This window comes from Mytilus californianus, unplaced genomic scaffold (genome assembly GCF_021869535.1).
Source record: "Mytilus californianus isolate M0D057914Y unplaced genomic scaffold, xbMytCali1.0.p SCAF_2, whole genome shotgun sequence".
NCBI classification, from domain to species: Eukaryota; Metazoa; Mollusca; class Bivalvia; order Mytilida; family Mytilidae; genus Mytilus; species Mytilus californianus.
In genome coordinates this window covers 69,357,746-69,378,067 of record NW_026262668.1, presented here as the reverse complement: position 1 = coordinate 69,378,067, position 20,322 = coordinate 69,357,746, and the positions used below count along the sequence as shown (strand labels likewise).

At 31.9% G+C, this 20,322-nt stretch overlaps 2 protein-coding genes across 3 annotated transcripts in view; one reads left to right on the top strand and one right to left on the bottom strand.

Annotated features, from left to right (window-relative positions):
* Nucleotides 1–20,322, top strand: part of LOC127728151 (40S ribosomal protein S18) — an 821,762-nt gene that overhangs the window by 571,404 nt on the left and 230,036 nt on the right. The gene's annotated exons all lie outside the window — the stretch shown is intronic.
* Nucleotides 9,544–11,756, bottom strand: LOC127728112 (uncharacterized). Its single transcript, XM_052235342.1, has 2 exons — nucleotides 10,946–11,756; nucleotides 9,544–10,531 (listed from the first exon to the last, which is right to left on the bottom strand). Exons 1-2 carry the CDS (start codon nucleotides 11,295–11,297, stop codon nucleotides 9,819–9,821), a joined length of 1,065 nt encoding a protein of 354 aa, XP_052091302.1. The 5' UTR covers nucleotides 11,298–11,756; the 3' UTR covers nucleotides 9,544–9,818.

Here is a 20,322-nt window from a genome sequence, read left to right as displayed (position 1 = left end):
TACACATATTTAGGTTTAGTTTTTACTGAACATTTGGACTTTAACGTCATGGCAAAATATGTTGCAGCAGCAGCTTGTCGAGCACTTGGTCTTGTAATTTCAAAATACAAGGGACATGGAGGTTTACCTTTTGGAACTTTTACAAAGCTGTACGACTCTATGGTGTGGAGTACTATTAGTTACGGTGCGGCAGTATGGGGAGATAAGTCATTCTCGTCTATAAATTCAGTTCAAAACAAAGCAATCCGTTTTTTCATTGGCGTTGGTCGTTATACGCCAAACGTTGCAGTTAATGGAGATTCAGGTTGGACACCACCGTTTGTGAAACAATGGCGGGTTATAATAAACTACTGGAATCGGTCGATGATATGGATGAGAATAGACTAAATAAGAAAATAACAATTGGGCAGAGCAGAATTTCAGACGACATCGAGTGTGCAAAATCTCAAACTTTAGAATCTATAAACAATTTGAATTATGTGGGATAGCGACCTGGTTTAATGACATTGACATTGTTAAGCAGCGAGTTATCAATGTGATACATTTAAAACTTATGTCCGACTTCAAACAGAAATTGAATGAAGATTTGCATAGTGACACTACTAGACGAAATGGACCAGGGGGTAACAAACTGCGTACATATAGAACATTTAAACAGAATGTATATACAGAACTTTACCTAAATACACTTATTATACCATCACACCGAAGAGCTTATTCTCAGTTTTGCTGCGGTGTTGCCCCAATACGGGTGGAGACAGGACGCTACGAGAGTCTCCCAATAGACCAAAGAACTTGTTTTGTTTGTGACGATAAAATTGAAACGGAGGAGCATGTATTGACTGAATGTCCGTTGTATGGTGATCTTAGAGACGAAATGTATAAGATTTTAAATTTTGAAAACGAAAATTTCAGTCTTCGGCCGAATTCAGTGAAAATTTCATTTTAGCGAATGACAATATTAATGTGATACAAAAATGTGCCAAAACCTGCAAACTTATTTTAGACCGTAGAAGACGTTTTTTATACCGATAATAGATGTAAATATGTTTTATGATTTAACTTTTGTTTTATAATAGCTTTTTGAGAATGTGTTAATACTAGTTCCTTTTTAATCCGTCTCTCATAATTCTTTTTAGAATGGCATTAATATTTTTTTTAAAGTTTACTTTTACAATGTGAAATGCGTATACTGTATTATTGATGGTGAGACGTTAATAAATTATTATTGTATCATTGTATTGTAAATTAATAATCTTCAATCAATTGTTAATTACATTGTATCTAGTGCAAAACACAATGGTTATCTATTATAGAGGATTGTGTCTATAATTTCTTGTTTTTTTTTCTTTAGTAAAAATAATTTTGAACAATTTTTGAACAATCTAATTAAAATATAGACCTCTGATTTCGTTATACTCTTATATGTACGAGCATGCGAGTTAATATAGATTAGAATTTTAATCAGATTAATTTTGAATTGATTGTTTTTGATTGACAAATATGTAATCCATATTCAGGACGAGAATAAATTAACAATAAAATATAAAATTGGTTCCTCAAAGTGGGTCAAGCTTGATTTAGGACAGGAATTTAGACTACCAGTGAAAAATAATGTTGAAAAGGGTAGAAATTTAACTTTGCAAAATGCCACCTACAGACCCCTCATAGGGTTCTTGTAAAGGTTCCTTATCGTACGAGAGAGAAACAAGCTCCTTTGGTGAGTTATCGGATTTATGGTCCCGATTCCGACCGGACGTGACTGAATATTTTTGCATCCAACACTGCCAAACATAAACCCTCTTTAGCATGCATGTATTTTACTGTTCGATGTTAGATGTCCATAAGTCCATGGAAGTCTACATTTCTATATTCCTGTCAACCCTTGAAATCATTTAAATAAAAAGCACCAGCTTTTCAATTAAAAGAACACCATGATTATTACGTTTTTTTTTGTATTTACAATTCTCGAGCTGCAATTCCATAAAATCCAATTTAATGTGTATTTTCTTTCAGCGTAACATTATCAGTACACCTGGTAAATTGAAAATTGAGTTATTTCCCTTAAAATGTGCAATTTCAATGTTAGTTAGGTGTAGCTATAAATGTTCAATATAAAGAGAGCACCTACCCCCTTTAACAACTATATGTAACTGTACTGCCTTCAATTAATGTAGATTCGAAAACGATCAACTACAAAAAAGTAGCATACACATTAAATAAACCTTATATCTATTTGTTCGGCAGTAAGTTTGCTTTTGAAAATTGAGGAATATTAATATGACATAAATTTGTAAAGTTGGGTTAACTAAATCAAAATAATCAACTCTTTTGTGTTCATTTGGAAAAGATAGGTGAAAACAATTTGGCACTAAGTATTGTAACAGAAAGCATTAGAACTAGACTAAATGTTTCACTTATTGATTTGCATTGTGAATAAACATGGCATACCTGACCAATTCTTTTTTAAATAATCATATCAAATGTCAATTTGTGTTAAGTAAATCACATTTTAGTCATTTCATGTCTTAGTGCACACAGATATTTAATTGTTTTAACAACGCTATAATAAATAAAAAATGTTTCTTTCCGCTAACTAATTTCCTTTGTATTCTGCTCTTGCTATATTTTTTATAATATGCGATATAACTAACCCTGAGCATAAAACGAGAATATTATTTCAGATGTTGGTTTATGGAATAACGTCTAATATGTGATTTGTTTTCAATATAAACATAAAGCAGGAAAAGAGAATTATGGGAATATATTTTTACATTTTAATTTATGTTGGATGTTTATCCATTTTGCCTATTAGGATAGGTAAGTATAGATGAAGAACTAGACAAATAATTTTAAGATAGCAACACCAAGCCAAATAATCAAAGAAGATGATATACCGACTTCTATTTTATTATTTTGAGCTGTTAATGATTATGTGTGAAAATCTGTGTTACAAGCCTTTCTAAATACTGCCGAAGAAATTATTGTTAACCATGAAAACACGACAGTGCTTTTAACATTTTGTAGCAGCCAAACAACACAATATAATAACCAAAAAAAATCACCTACAGACCACTATACATGTAAGAATTTCAATAACTAATACAATTAAATTATCATGTTTCAAATAGAAATACATGTTTGAATGTTATTTTGATTTTAGTTACAACAGTCATCATGTCATTTAACCGAGGCGAAAAAAATAGCATATATAAGTAAAATGTATTTATACTTTTTTAAAGTCGGTTAAAGTAGTTAATACACTATTACCGCTGTCTTCCTCTAATATTTTAGTGGGTTACGACATAGCTACAACTCAGCGAAAAATCTCAATTTAAAAAAAACCCTCCATGCAACACTGTGAATAGTTACGCAGCATATTGTCTTTCATCTCCTGTTTCTCTAATCTCGTTTAAGTTTCCAAGGCAAGGGAAAAAAGTCATTGAGTTTCCATTCTTCCTCGTATGAAATGCTCATAATATCAATCGCTTTCCCAAATTCCTCATCTTCAAACGCTTTGTTAATTTCGTTTTTGATCTTTCTAGCTAGATGCATTTTTTTAACTTTGTTTTTGCTGCTTTGATAAGTTTGCACAGAACACCTAGAGTCAAAATTGTGATGCAGTTTAGTTATCGACCTAAATTGGATACATTCAAGCATTATTACCCATACCTATTACGGCAGTTACCAAGATCTATCGATACTAGGGATGTCAACGAGTACTCGAGTATTCGAGTATCGAATACCAAAACGATACTCGACTAATCGGTTTCCTGTTAAAATATTGCTGTTTTTTCTTTATATAAAATTGATCTTCTTGAGATCCTTTTTCGGAAAATTAAATAGGCATCACCGATTAATCATACTAGTAAATAAAATACATTTTGTTTCGAATGCTTGTGCTAAATTGTCATTTAAAATGCCTCCGAAAATACATGGGATATACCTAGGCTAACACTTTAAACTAAACATGTCTTACAATGTAGCCATTCCGTTACATCGGTACCGTCAAAGCAAATATTTTCGTCTGCAAGACTGTAATTTACAAAGTTGCAAAACCGACTGTCCCCAATAATGGTTGACAAGAAAATGTTTCCAAATAAAATAAATTCGTTGCTTCCTCTGATGACCCTCAGTGAATAATTAAACTTCTAATCATTACGCCTTTGTAAACATTAGATGTGTTTTCTTAACGATTACTAAATACTATTGTTTAATATATATACATTTCTCTTTCAAATTAAGAAACAGTTTATTGTAAAGTTATTTTGTAATCATGAAAAATCTCACGTAACCTATTGTTATTTATGCTTAGCACATACTTACAACTTCTCGTCCAATCAAATTGCTTATATTTGCCTTCTAATTTTCATAGTACATACTTTTCCTGTGTACTAAGTAACTACGCATGAATGACCACAAGGGTAAGATTTCATTGTATCGTAATCAAGATATTTAAAACAAAAATTGCCACTGGCTATTTTGAAATAAAATGCTGTGTTCCAAATTAAATTAAATAGTTTGTAATTAGTTTTCACATTGATTTTTAAATATCCTGCTATTAAAATCTTTGGATCTAAAAAATGTTTTTGACAATTGCAAATTTTATCATTTAAATAAAGGGTAATACATATGGTTCTTTATACCTTGATTAGAGTACAATGATATCTTAAAATTATGATAATGTATCATCCATGCAATTACTTTGTACACAGAAAAGTGTGTACTATGAAACCTTGTGAAGGAAAATTAAAGCAACTTGGTGATAATTTTTTAAACTTTCTTAAGGAAAGTGATCTATTTCGTCATGAATTGATTGATTTATTGATTATTGGTTGCTTAATGTCCAGTGGCAAATATTTCATGCATGTTCAGGACGATGTCATGAATTGAAAAACTGTGATTATGTCTGAAGATAATGTGCCATCTATATATATATATATATAAACATATTCTGATAAATCTTTTAGTTTTTACTTTGAACTAATAAAAAAAAAACACAAAACCTATAATCTCTGATCTATTTGTAGTTGCTTTTTAATGCCTATCTGCTAGACTATATCTTTGGGGACAAACTATCTATATGTTTCAAATTTATTATAGCTTTACTTTTACTGTGAAATTAAAAAATGTTTTCAAAACATGTAAAGCTTCCACTGCAATTTAATTATTGCCTGCTTTTGGTCAATTTATTTTGTCATCTTACCTTGTAAGAAGAACATGTATAGTAAAACACCGCTTTATATCAGTATACATACTTACACCAGCAGCTACCATCTCTTTATTCTGGAGTGAAGGGCCTTTTGAAATCACATATTTTACAATGATACTAGTGAGTAGATTTACAAAATTCGTTAATGAGCTCCGTTTTACAAACACCTGTAATACAAGTAGTCAGCCAAAATAAATTATCAATAGACCAATTAAAAGATTACTCGAGTTGTAAATATGTGCTAAATTGGATAGTCTATGGAAAGGTATATACTATGAAATTAAGAGCTCGGGGCAAGCCCCTCGCTCTAAATTTCATAGTATATACCTTTCCATAGACTAACCTAGACATATTGTTTGTAATATGCCATATGTATACACTGTATTTGAATACACTGATGAGCCGTAAGGCTCAAAGTTAATAAAAAATAGAATAGATATGGGTTTTCCTTGTTATAATTTTTAAATAGGTGTTCATTAAAGTACGAAAGCCTATTAGGGTCACAAAAAAAAAATATTTATCTCGTAATTACGAGAAAACTATCGCGTAATTACGAGATAATAATTTTTCATCTCGTAATTACGAGATAATTATCGCGTAATTACGAGGTAATTATCGCGTAATTACGAGGTAATTATCGCGTAATTACGAAGTAATTATCGCGTAATTGCGAGATAACTATCGCATAATTACGAGAAAATTATCTCGTAATTACGAGAAAACTATCTCGTAATTACGAGATAAAATTACATACATATATATATATATATATATATATATATATATATATATATATATATATATATATATATACAGATCATGATTACCCTTCCGGGGCACCTGATAAAACGTCCGTTTTTATTAACTCAACTGACCCAAAGGGTCAAGAGATCTTTTTACCATCATATGGCGTCCGTCGTCCGTCGTCGTCCGTTAACTTTAACAAAAATCTTCTCCTCTGAAACCACTTGGCCAAATTGAACCAAACTTGGCCTTTATCATCCTTAGGGTTTCTAGTTTAAAAAATGTATCCAAAGACCCCGTTAACCAACCACGATAGCCACCATGGCTAAAAATCGAACATGGGGAGAGGGGGGGGGGTAAAATGTAGTTTATGGTTTATATCTCTGAAACTAAAGCATTTAGAGCAAATATGACAGGGTAAACATTTTCAGACGAATCAGACTTCCCGTTGTTGGGATGCTGCCCCTGAATTGGTAATTTTAATGATTATTTTTCAGTTTTTGGTTATTATCTTGAATATTATAATAGAAAGATATAAACTGTAGGAGCAAAAATGTTTAGCCAAGTAAGATCTACAAATAAGTCAAATGACCAAAATTGTCAATTGACCCCTTAAGGAGTTATTGCCCTTTAAAGTCATTTCTGCAATTAAGTAATTTTTTTTAATCTTTTACAAAAATCTTTCTCCTCTTAATCTACTTGGCCAAATGAATTTTTATCTCGTAACTACGAGATAGTTTTTCTCGTAATTACGCGATAATTATCTCGTAATTACGAGATAAAACAGCTTCTTATCTCGTAATTACGCGATAGTTTTCTCGTAATTACGAGATAAAAATATTTTTTTTGTGACCCTAATAGGCTTTCGTATTAAAGTATGTTGATTAGATTATTGTTTTTACTTAATTAGTACTTGTAGGTAATGAGCTCTTAATTATGGTGTGTAGTAATTCCTTGTCCCAGATACTTATGTAGATGGTTTTTCGTCCGTTGAACAACTACAACTACAACTATAAGTAACTGTACTACCTTTAATACAATTCAATTACCATAGAATATACAGTACGTTTTTTTTTTTGTGTTTCCGTGTTGTAGATATATTCCCGAGCGAGTACTCGATTATCGCTCGATAAAACCAACGAATACTTTCAACAAGATTAGTAATAATTATTGTTCACCGAGTTGACATCCATAATCGATACATAAACATAGAAATCTTAACATGATTTTTTCAATAAAAACTAAAAGTATGTGCTTATCCGCAACGATGTCGATAAAATAAATACAGACACAAAATGTCTCAAGACTATGGAGAAAACTCCTAAAAATAATTAAGAAGTATAACACTAGTAAAATGAATTTTAGTCTGACACAGTCATTTTGATTTTAGCATCATCAGAAAAGTCTGAAAAATAAATTATTATTTCATGCATGTTCAGTCTTTCAGTCAATTTTCAGATTTATTGACTGCGATAAATTTATTACTGTTCGGACAATTCGCTTGCAGTCAATTCAGTACTGTTCAGACAATTCGCTTGCAGTCAATTCAGTACTGTTCAGAAGCTTCTCAGACATTTCAGTATGTAGTTGATCTGTACAGGGGAAAAAGTAGTATTACATTTTCCCGGCTTTATGTTGGCCTTTCGTGTACCCAAGGCAGGTGAAGGAAGTCAACTTAGGAGCGCTGTGATTGGATGTAAGGGCACAATATATTTTTTTTATTTATTAATTAAAAATGTGCAGTGTGTATATTTACAATATAAATTTTGAAACCCATTGAAATATTTTCCTGAAAATTATTCGAAAAGGCTTCCAAATTTTCATAAATTTGATGTAAAGTGACGGTGGGCATGGATACCATAAACAAGCTCCGTTCGAAGATGGTCATAATACTATTTGACGTCAATTTTTAAAACAGAATAATAAAGTACTAATACCACACATAACTATTATGTCCAGTAAAAAAGTGGTAAATTTAGAAAATGTTAGTATTGTCGCCTATGGAAGAATAAATACTACCGTTTTCCCTACAGGTAAATTATAACTATTGAACAGTCTGAACATAGACTAAAGAGATCTTAATTGACGGAAAGCGAGTGGTCTGAACAGTAGAGATATTTACGCCAGTGGATAAGTCTGAAAATTCTCTTTGAAACTGAAATAACTTAATAATAAGAACTGATGAGCACCTAGAACGAGTCTCATATATTTATGCGTATGAATTGGATTTACCATCGATTTAGATGTAAGAATATCTTTCGTTTGCAAAGTCCTTACTCCCAATTACAAATATGTTATAAACAACGAATGGAACGCAAGATTTATAATATTATTTCATTGTATAAATCGTTCTTTGTTGCTTAGAACAAGGATTACTAGTACATTTATATTTCCTTAAACCTCAAATATCGGGGTTGTGAAATATCGGATTTTTCGTTTGGGTGTGGGTCTATCAGAACGCTTAAAACGAGCAAAAAGGGGGGAATAAAAGATAGCGATAAAAAAGAGGAATGGAGATACTTTTTTATTTTGGGATTTGTGTGTCTGTTTAAAGGAGGGACTGACAAATATAGTCGCTGAAGACTGTATGTTGACACCTAGATGTTTATCTGTTCACATCTCTTTTTATTTATATGGATGAATATTTATTTAAAAAATCGTCCCTTAAAGGAACATAAGCTACAATTTACACAAAAAAATAAAATATAACTTCTTTCGAACATTTATAAAAGCGGAATTTTTAAATAATGTTTCCCTATTAGCAGTAAGTTTTGTTAAAATAAGCTCAAAACACCGATGATGTATTATTGGATTGCAAATCAATTATTCAACTTCGTTTGAATCCGTATTCATGCGACCTTTGATTTAACCTTTGTCGACTATGGGTTGCTCTTGTGCTCACAAGACAAGTGATTGAAACGAACGTCAGCTGAAAAAGTAGTTTTCGTGGTAATTCAATAGCGTCCAGTAAGGAATACAAATGAAATGATGATACTTTATAACATCGTGTATTGTTTCCAATGGAATTTATGTAGTTCTGAATTACGTTTCAGTATATATTAAATCACATTTAAGATTTTGCATAAATTCGGTTGGCAAAAATTTGGCAGCTAATGTCCCTTTACAGTAGCGAACAAAAGGCATAATAAATAGATTTCCTAACTTTTTCTTTGTTGATCTTATTAATAAACTACAGACCATACGAGATAACATATGAAACATTTAATAATCAGTAGTAATTGATTAGATAAAGCATGAATGAAATGAGGAAATCAAAATTTCAGACAATAGAAGGTTCTAAAATTTCAATTTATAAATTACTAATTGATATGGTCCTATTGAAACGTCATCGCAGACAAAATAATTGAGTTCCTCTTTAATAAGTGCAGATGACTGATATGTTATAACGCATTTAAAAATATCAATATTATACAATTATTGTCTTTTGGTGAGGAAAATATGTGGTTTTATTGACTTTTGAAAAAACTGATATTCACTGAGGCCAACCACATATTTACCGAAACAAAAGACAATGATTGTTTTATTCAATAATACAGAATATAATAAAGAGTGTGTTGTCCTTGATATTTACCCCATATATATATGTGCATGTATGTTTAATTGTTTTTTTGACAATTTATTGGGTATTTTTGTGATTTGCTAATAGTTAAGTTATCTCTCTGAAATATACCTTGTTTGTTTTTATGTAAGAATAATAATCAAAAGTAATCTTTTAATACCAACACAAATTTAATTTTGCAAAAATTAGAGAACAGACTTGAAAACAGATATTTAGATGTTATTTGCAATAATCACAGTTTCTTTGACACACTGTTTAAACATAAAATGTCTATTAAACAGTTTACTTTGGAATAATATTGTAGTTGATATTGATATTCCCATAATTGTTTGTAATGACGGGATAATTTGGATATCCATTACCAAAATTGTTAATACATGGGTAGCTTGAATATGTTGCTGTTTTATTAACATTTACATGTTGTTGCTGTTCACAAGTAGCCACCGGTCTATGTGAAGAGTTAGGACTAGTAATATCTTGGCATAAATTATCCATTTGTGAATCAGATAAAAGCATAAAGTCAATAATGTCAGTGTCATTTTCAATTTGGACCATTTCTTCTTCATTACGATCAGGAACTACAGTAGGTTTTTCACAAGAAGTTGTAGATGTAGCATCTGTCCGAAGACTTTCACTAATAACATTTGACATGTTATGCAGTGCACGATCTGATGTAAACCGTGTGTATGTTTTTAAAGAACTTTCACTTTTGTGACCTGTTACTGACATAATATGCCTTCCGGCAAAATCAGCCTCATCCAAAACATGAACAGTTGTTGCGCGAAGTGAATGGTAAGTGTATCTTTTCACAAGACCTGCTTTTTCACATATCACTGGCATCATACCACCCAGGGTGTTATGTCCTAATGGCGACGCATCGTACCACACAAAGTCATCGTTTATGGTGGTTTTTGGCCTTTGAAAGAAATATTCACAGTTTTTGTTAAGTTTGGTTGTATACTTTATGAAGCTCCTAACTGGACACTTAACATCATCTGAAAAATTACAATAAACTGGTCAATAAGGAATCAAAATTACAGTTCAATGCTAAAATATTACTCTGTGTAGTGTGTACCTACAAACTGCAATGAAATAAAATAAAATCTACATTTTATAAGATAACAGACATCTTAGATCATGTTTTGACGTAATTAATGTTATTTTGAATGTGTTTTCATTACTAACATATTGAATTTGTATTTGTTTATAGAATGAAGGACATATGTATCACCATAAATTGGAGCACCTGAGTTCAAATTGATTAATTTTTATTTTTGTTTTGTTTTATGGACTGCTGTACTTCCTTTTATTCCTTAGGTCATAATGTTTTATTCAATCGTCATCCCTGGGTGTATTTTTTTGTAACTTTCTTAGTATTTATACAGTGATTATTTAAGTGAAGTACCTACCTTTCACCTCATACATTTTCCCAACTGCAGTATTTGTATCTTCCTTGTGATTTTTTGTTAGTTCATCCCGTTGTATTCTTATATATCTATGTTCTTTGTCACCACCACCTTGTTTGGAAAATTCAAAGTCCTTTACTTTTAAATCTCTGAGATTTTCCCGTCCTCGTCGACCAAAGTACAACATTAAATCAACAAAAACCTTGTGTTGAAGAGACACTAGATCCATTTGTGTTAGAGAACTATATATTGTCTTAATATGATCCTCATCAATTGGTGGATAATGTTCAATCCCTCCTAAGCCATCACGTTTTAGCTGAACCGACATCGCCTTGAACATTTTATTTGATTTCATAAAGTCCGGGTCTTTGAGAATGTCAATATCTCTTTTTTCAGTTAAATATCTATTAATCCCGTATCTAGTGTTTTTTTAATGTTGTCGTTTTATACAGCTCCCCATTTTTATTCCTTGCTTCTGCATAAAATTTTGATAGGACACTGTCAAGTTCTTTGACAGGATAGTTTTCTATGTCAGTAGGCATGTCTTTCTCCTCGAGATAATTTGTAAATAGCTTTACTGATCTTTTAGTTGCCTTTTGAGTGTTCATCGAGTCTTTATCCCTTATAATTTGTTGACATTTTTCGTCGTTAACACTTGCAAAGCGTTGTTTCTGTACATTTTGAGACGAGCCGGTGTCAACAACTGCCATTTTTGTTGTTGATGTAAACAGACGACAATGTCTCGTGAGAAATGGCAGATTAATTTTCATTGGATAATATAAATAGGGAATTTCCCGAAATCTAAAAATAAACCGCTTACACAATTTCCCGCGCTGAATATACTTTTTCTCCGGTGAATATGCTTTTTTATTCAAAATGAGCTCTATGTAATTTTTCTATTAGATTAAGTAAATTATTGAATAAACTCTATTCATTCTTTTTGTTTGGCTTAAGGTGGTATTGTAGTCTTTAAATACTCCATCTTGAAATGTCAGATAGCAGAACATGAAAGGTCTATATTTTTAATCAAGTCAACAAATTTGAATGCAGGAATGCAATTTGCCAATAAGAATTTTTCAAGTTAGTCAAATCATAAATCTTTTCTCATTAAATTTACATAATTACACTACGTGTATGTTTCATTGAAATCCGTAATTTTGATTGGCTGACAACAATCACTAGGCACTCCAATATCAAGTTTTATTTCCGTATAATTTACAACAGTTATGACTGCACGTGCTATCCGTGAAAATGTTAAAACAATCCATAGAGAAACAAACGAAAAGATGGATATACTAGTAATTCATAAATTACAACAGCTATGACTGCACCTGCTATCCGTGACAATGTTAAATAGTGCATTTAAAAACAAACGAAAGGCTTGATATAACTCTTAATTTAATATAGTTGTAGCATCGGAATGTAATTATAAGAACTGAATGGTTCTTTTTATAATTTTATAGGAATGTAAAAGCAGTGATCGTGTGCACGTTTTTAAAAGGCAGTGGCTACTCTTCCGGCTAGCCGGAAAAATAGCACAAAATGTCTATTCTTATGGCCATCCGGAAGAATAGCCTTTCTCTCCTATTATGCTATTCCGACCATTCATAACAATGAATAATGAATATGCTTTTGGTTAAGTGGTTATTGTAGCATCCAATGGAGAATGTACTCGTAAAAAATTTCCTCCCATGCAAACACTGGTAATTGGAACCATTCATTTTTGAACATTCTCCGCGCACGTTACTGATTATAAACTCAAGATAAAACGTTCTGGTAAATAGTAATAATGAAAGAAAAAAAAACAGAATTATTATGGGATTAAGCTCCTCAGGTACCAACTTTGATTTATTTTTCTACTGGCTTTTCTATGGAACACGCCGATTCCTCGTAAATAAAAACAACTTTTCAAATGAGATCAAAGGAAGAATATCAACATCGATTGATATGCAGCATATACACTTTTGAAGTAAAGTCACTTGGCAAAAAATTGTGTAAAAAATTTTCCATTTACTAAAACAAATCAAAATGCAAATAAATTTACTTAATATTATACGGTACATCATTCAGATTTTTTTTTATTCTAAGGGAACGGGGTGAGGGGGGGGGCAAACATGCCTATCCCCTTTTTATGTTCTACCTATGAATTTCCTGCAAGGTTAGGAGTCTGCCCACTGATTTATGACTTCAATGAAAATCTATGATTCCTAAAGATGATCCTGAATTTATCATTTCCTTGTCTTCAAATAATATTGCACGATTTTTTATTTAAAATGTTCGGTAATTTTTAACACATAGAAAATAAAAGAAAAGGTTATGCACTTGTAAACTGTCCCCAAAGTAAGAATGTGTTTATGATAGCAAAATCATAATATTTTTTTTATTGAGAAAATAAATAAAACAGAATAAAATAAAAGGGGGTTCAGTACACCCTAACCCTGGTATCATGACTCTTCCCAGTCCAGGTATATCAGTACATGTTCATAGATCTCCGTTGTAGTAGAACTTAGAAATAATGCATCTAAGTATCGATTTCATTATGTAGTTTTCCTGTGAATTGTTTTTATGGGTTTTGCTTCCTTTGATACAGGTAACGTAAAAGGGGAAAATCAGCAATTTCAATTTGATTTCACGCTTTACTCCTCTCAGTGTACGTGCACACGCTATTTTTCTGGAGTCTGTCCTATAGAAATTTGTTTTAAAGCCATTACATTCTCTCTAATTTTCTTTAGGAAATCTTTAAATATAAATCACGATCTCCCAATTCTCAAAACGTCCATTGCATACGCAAGTTTGCAATTCGACACCTCATCCATGACATTTTCCACGCCACATGACACTGATGTTGATATTGAAAATTTGCGCATACGCAAACGGATGGGCGGAAAAATAGAGATTTTTAAATATTCTTCCGGCTAGCCGAAACAATAGACACTCCGTTTTTAAAACGAAGCGCTTCCGTGCTTCATAAAAAATGTTCTTCGGTCAACGCTTTTACACACCTATAATATTATAAAAAGAATCATTTAATTTTTAAATAAACTCAGTTAAAACAACATTAATTCTACTTATAATTCCAATTAAATGCACTTAAAGTATTAAGGATGTTCGCTAGTCATGTTTTTGAATTTTTGTCAGATTTTTGGATTCCTCTAGTTTTATCAATTTGGATACCATAAAATATTTTTGCCACTTACACTCATTTTTCTTTTCATAAATCTTTTACATGCAGGATAAGAAGCCATTTGTAAAAATCTTATAAAGTCCTTGTTATTTTTAATAGTGTTTGCCAAATAAAACTTGTCAATGATAAAGCTATGAAAAATCAAGAGAGACATTTTTCCCGCAAAATTTTCAATAGCTTATATCTCAAAAACAAGCATACGGACCTATAATTTTTTTTCGCTCTTTTAGTTCCTTATTTATCCCTTATCAATATTTACAAGTGTTATGAAAAGCTTGTTATTTTGAAACTGAGTAGCGAACATCCTTAACAGATCAAACATTTTCATCAACACTTTAATACAGAAATATTTCGTCTGTTTAGGAATTCATACTCATGACGTCACGAAACGGGGTTATACATCTATAAAATTTTTGGTTTGTGATGACGATTAACAATATAATAAGACTTGACTTATAACATTGGAATTATGTATTCATATTTGTAGATGCAGACTGTACATTGCCATCTTATATGACAGGAACTTGGTATGACAACAAGTTTATACAAGTGGAATTTCCCAGTTCTTCTGTAATGTATCTGAGCCAGTATTCCATTACTCGATCAGGATCAACAACCAATCTCACGTGCTATATGAATAGTGGGGACAAATATATACTTAAGTAAGGAAGTATTGTACTATCGATGTAATTGTGAATTCAAAAGGATTATTTTCATTTTTAGTAGCAGCATAAGGAGGTAAATTTTAGCGGCGGCGAAATTTGTGGTCTTTATTATAAAGTTCTTTCATTCGAAAAAAATAAGACAAAACACAGCATTCAGAGCAATATCATATATTTTTAAGAGATACGGTCTACCCGAATGACTTTTTTTTTTATCTCGCAGAAACATTGAAAAATATGAAGTTGATTTCAGCTTTTTTGCTTAAATCTAGTTTTAAATAGATTATGTACGTGTTCAGTAGCAATTATGAAATTTGGCATTTATTGATACGGTATTATGTAGTGCTGTTGTGGCTGTTTTGTTGATTTGTTTTATTTATATTTATAACTTGTTTGTCGTTTGTAATACTGATATCAACCCTTGTATTGATTTAAATGTGTGTTCTTTTCTGAACCGTTTGCTATTCCACTTGTTCGGAAAAAAATGGAAGTTTGTGTACCATAAAAACCTACTGTAGTCAATCGAATTCTAATATGCCTTTTCAAAGATAAGGAAAGTTGTCATTATTTATATTTGTCATACATATATATATATGGCTGTCTAATGTAAGCGGAGGGTTGTGCGCTCGCTAACATGTTTAACCCCGCCATATTCTGTATGTGTCTGTCCCATTTCAGGAGTATTTAGTTTTTTCGTTGGTTTCTGTCTATCACATCATGTTTCCGTTTATTGTTTATTTATAAATCGGAATTTATCATTTCGTTATCTTTTATAACTTATTATAGGCATTGATTTTACATATAAATTTCAGGCTGATCATATGTATCCCAAATAAAAAAAAAAGTGTGGCGGGAAACACGGTGTCAAAGTAAGTTAACAAGAAAAAAGTTCAAACATATTTTTTTATTTAAAATACAGTCATTTTTCTTTGAATTAACATATAACAGGTTACGTGTGAACATATTCTAAAGGGGAAACCGTGTTCAATTATATTTTCGATATGTTCATTCGTACTTGCTTATTCCGCAGAACAACCGAAACAGTAGCAGCCACTGTATCAGGAGTCCCTGGTGACTACAACTATTATTTATGTATGGAGGTCACCCAGATAACAGAATATTCATTTTACCATTACATGCAATCAGGTATGTATGTACATGTATGACCATCATTTAATTAAACATAGCTTTTTTTTGTAATATTGCAATAGATTTGTTATATATGAAAACTCATTAAATAGATATAAGAAGATGTGGTATGAGTGCCAATGAGACAACTCTCCATTTAAATCAAAATTTATAAAAGTAAACCATTATAGGTCAAAGTACGGTCTTCAACCCGGAGCCTTGGCTCACACCGAACAGCAAGCTATAAAGGGCCCCAAAAATAAAAAAAATAAGGGCCCATTAAAACAATGAAAAATTGAAAGTCATTAAGTAAATAAGTGAAAGTTGTCGGATCGAATTAACATAAACTTGGTAACAAAGACTGTTGGTATGGTCACCATATTCGTTGATAAATATAAATCCAAGGTGATTAGACAAAAAACATGGTAAAAAGGTAATAACGCATGCTAGACAAATGAATGGTGATATGGGATCAATGACAAAATTTACGACACTCCTGTGCTGATATGGAATAGCATTGATGCGATCATTTTCTAAAAATCAAAAGTACCAGTTCTTGAAATAAAAAAATATTCAATATATTTATAAAAAAAAAAGATTTGTTAAAGGAAGATCGACAAAACCATGATAAAAAATCTAGAAAAAAACACTTCATAGAAAACTGCATGTGGAAGAGTACTCATTGGTACTTTAGTCTGGGAGAACATGATTATTTATTAGTTGAAATTGGCTTTGAACTACCTTCCAGTAACTGCGAGTAATCTTCGTGCCCATCTGATGAGTCTAGTCATGTCAAACTGATTTTTACAGTTTGTTCTTATGTTGAGCTATTACACCACAGTCCCAGGTTAAGGGAGGATTGAGCACCCACAAACTTGTTTTACACCAGCATTCTTTATGGACCCGTCCCAAACCAGGAGCTTGTAATTCAGTGGTTATTGTTGGTTGCTGTCTATCATATTTGTTTTTCTTTTAATATTTTGTCAAAAATCGTGCATTAGTTTTTTCGTTTGAATTGTTTCACACTTTGTCATGTTGGGGCCTTTAAAAGCTGACTATACGGTAAATATTATACATATAATATTGGTATGGATATCTATTTAAAGGCCGTACGATGACATTTAAATCAACGTCTTTTGGACTCTGTTGGATAGTTGTTTCATTGGCAATCATACCACAGCTCCTTAGCTTATATTAAAGACTGAGCTACAGGTACCCCATCAAAAACAAGGGTGATATCAGGTTCTCCGGAAGGGTAAGCAGATCCTGTTCCTCATACTCACTTATAAAACGCGTGTTCGACGTTCTGAATTATAAGCCTAGTAACTTTGATGGCTTTTCTAGTATTTCAGGTGAGAAAATGGTTAGGCCGTGTCGATATATAATGTTTAAGAAGGTGAGACAAACTGTCACTTGTACCAGTCCACTGTCCCATCGGACAAAGATTTTAGTGTGGTGATGCTTGAAACAATATTATTTATAAAATGACGTTGTCTTTGTTTTTGGACAATGTTATATCAAAGGGTACTGTATTTTATTAGTCCCCTACCGACGAAGTCGAAGGGGACTTAACGTTTGCACTCCGTCCGTCTGTCTGCCGGTCTGTCTGTCCATCCGTCAGTCCGGCAAATCAGTTTTCCACCCTTTTTTTTCTTCGTGCTTGAAGATATTGATTTGATATTTGGTGTATTGTTTTATCATGACAAATTACAGATCAAGTTCGAATTTTGTTCCGGTCTGACGATTTTGTATAGAGTTATGGTCCTTGAACTAAGAAAATTCACTCAAATAATCAGTTTTCCGCACTTTTTTTTGTCATGCTTGAAGATATTGATTTGATGATTGGTATATAGTTTTATCATGACAAGTTACAGATCAAGTTCGAATTTCGGTCCGGTCTAATGATTTTGTGCAGAGTTATGGGCCTTGGACTTAAAAAATTCACTCAAATAATCAGTTTTCCTCACCTTTTTTCGTCATGCTTGAGGATCTTGATTTGATAATTGGTATATAGTTTTATCGTGACAAGTTACAGATCAAGTTCGAATTTTGTTCCGGTCTGATGATTTTGTGCAGAGTTATGGTCCTTGGACTTAGAAAATTCACTTAAATAATCAATTTTCAACATTTTCTTTTTTCGTCATGCTTGAAGATATTAACTTGATATATGTTATATAGTTTATACCATGACAAGTTATAGATCAAGTTAGCATTTTTGTTTAAGCTTTGTATTACTTATTCAAACAAAATAGATGTTGATTTCGACTACGAGCTTTATAACCGCGGAGAAGAAATCGAGTTTAAAAACCTACACCCTTCTAAACAATCCGCTCTATAAGTTCTTCCACTCGTAGCTTAAATGACGTCTGCTATATATTTGATCAATTTACAATATATATCTGTATAAAATACAGAGATGTAGTATGACTGAAAATGAGACAACTATCCACCATACTCCAAATGATGTAAACAATAAGTAGTGCAGTCGAATGACTCTAATAAAAACTGAAATAAACTTCCTAGTAGCATATAAGGCAGGTATACAACAAACTATTTTAATAAGGTATGAACACTTATGTATTATCATAAAGCTCTGATTTGATCCTGTACTGTCGAAGAACACGGATATTGCGCTGTTCAAATGTTGACATTTAATTCATACCAAGCACAAAATAAACAACAAATCAATATTGTAGGATCTTTACAATTTTTTTATCGTGATGACGAGTAGGAAATTTTGAAACCAACTGGAAAAACAGGTTTTTTGGTTGAGCGGAACTTTTGCCTCGCAATAGGTCAGCTAAGACCCTTTCTCCAACACGGGTTTCTGCATTTAACTCCCCCATTATGACCGGACATGACTGCGAATTTATACATCTCGCGAAACCAAACGAACACTCTTCATAACGGGTTTCACTGTCGGACCGAAAGTTAGGTATGGTTGATTCGCTTGTAAACCAGACTTATCACCATCTTGGTCCTATAGGGTTCCGGAAACATACAACGTAAAACAAATAAATACTGTATACACACTTTTACAATTTATTCCACTGAGATCACTTAACCCATATTTTGCATTGTTACTTTCTACACAACACATTCTGTGTATTTGCTAAACTATCTACGAGGAATTTATAATGTGGGTGAGTCAATTTTAAATACGTACAATTGGTCTTCGAAATGACTATGACTGACAAGCCAGACTGTATTTTCAAAGGTAGACTGAAAACGGCAGTTAAAAAAGTGGTTTTGCATAGTTATTTTTAAAATATCTAAAATAGAAATATAAAAACATCAATACTTAGTGACACAATCATAACAACCAATTAATCAAATGGAGTTCTTCTCTATTTCAGTCGTACTAACAATAATAATATAGCAATTATAGCCTTTGTCTTCAGTCGATATACTTCTTCCTGGTCGGTATATCCTCAGATCGACCTCATACAAAGGCTATAATTTTAAAGTATTTATAGGTATAAAATTAATTCAAGGAATCATATACAATTATTTTTATTTTGGTAATATCATACACTTTTTTAGACATAATGCATGTTTCTTTATACAGTTAGTGATACCAATGGAGAAAGGACGGTAGCAGTTATTAATTCAGATGCACCAAGTGTAAACGACATTTGTACGACAACTATAGCAACAGAACTTTTTCAAGTTATGGTTCGTCAAGGTAAAGTAATAAGTTTTGCAATTTAAATAAATGTTCAGATATCTTACCGCCAAATTAAGACTGTCTGAGTTATCGGAATTGTAAGATCAAGATTAAAAACCGTTGCTCGTCGATGGTCTAACAGTTTCGATTCGCAAATAAGTTTAATCTGATTTGTGACTTTTACCTGGGTCAGAATTCTACTTCGTCCATATTGTCTCCCCATTAAGCCATTTTTTTTTTTCAATCGTGAAAATGGAAGTCAGTGTAGGGATGACACGCTGTCAATTTAGACTGTCAAAAAGACAAGCTAGAGTATCTACTATCTATTGAGCGTTTTTTAATGTACCTCAAGGCCTTTTGTCAACTTAAAAACTATTGTCTGATCGGTTGTCAGTGGGAATTTTCGAAAGTTAAAAAAAAATACTAAAAAAAACCTAATTAATATTTCGTGGAAGGGCTGACTAAAAAAATAGAGGTTTATGACAAATTAATGTAGGTAACACATGATATTATGCCCAAAAAAATCCACAAGCGATGTGGCTTTCAGTATAACTTAAAAGGGACGTAAGTGAACGGTGTGTCCGACTTTTCTTTTGTTTAGTGCATTTCATAAATAAAATAATATGTATGCCTAAATTTAAATTGAAAAATGAGTGAATGAAAATAAAATAAAACACAAGTTAGAAATACATCTCAAATTTTAACATTTGTAGTAGCACGAAGCTTTTTTTTTTTGTTA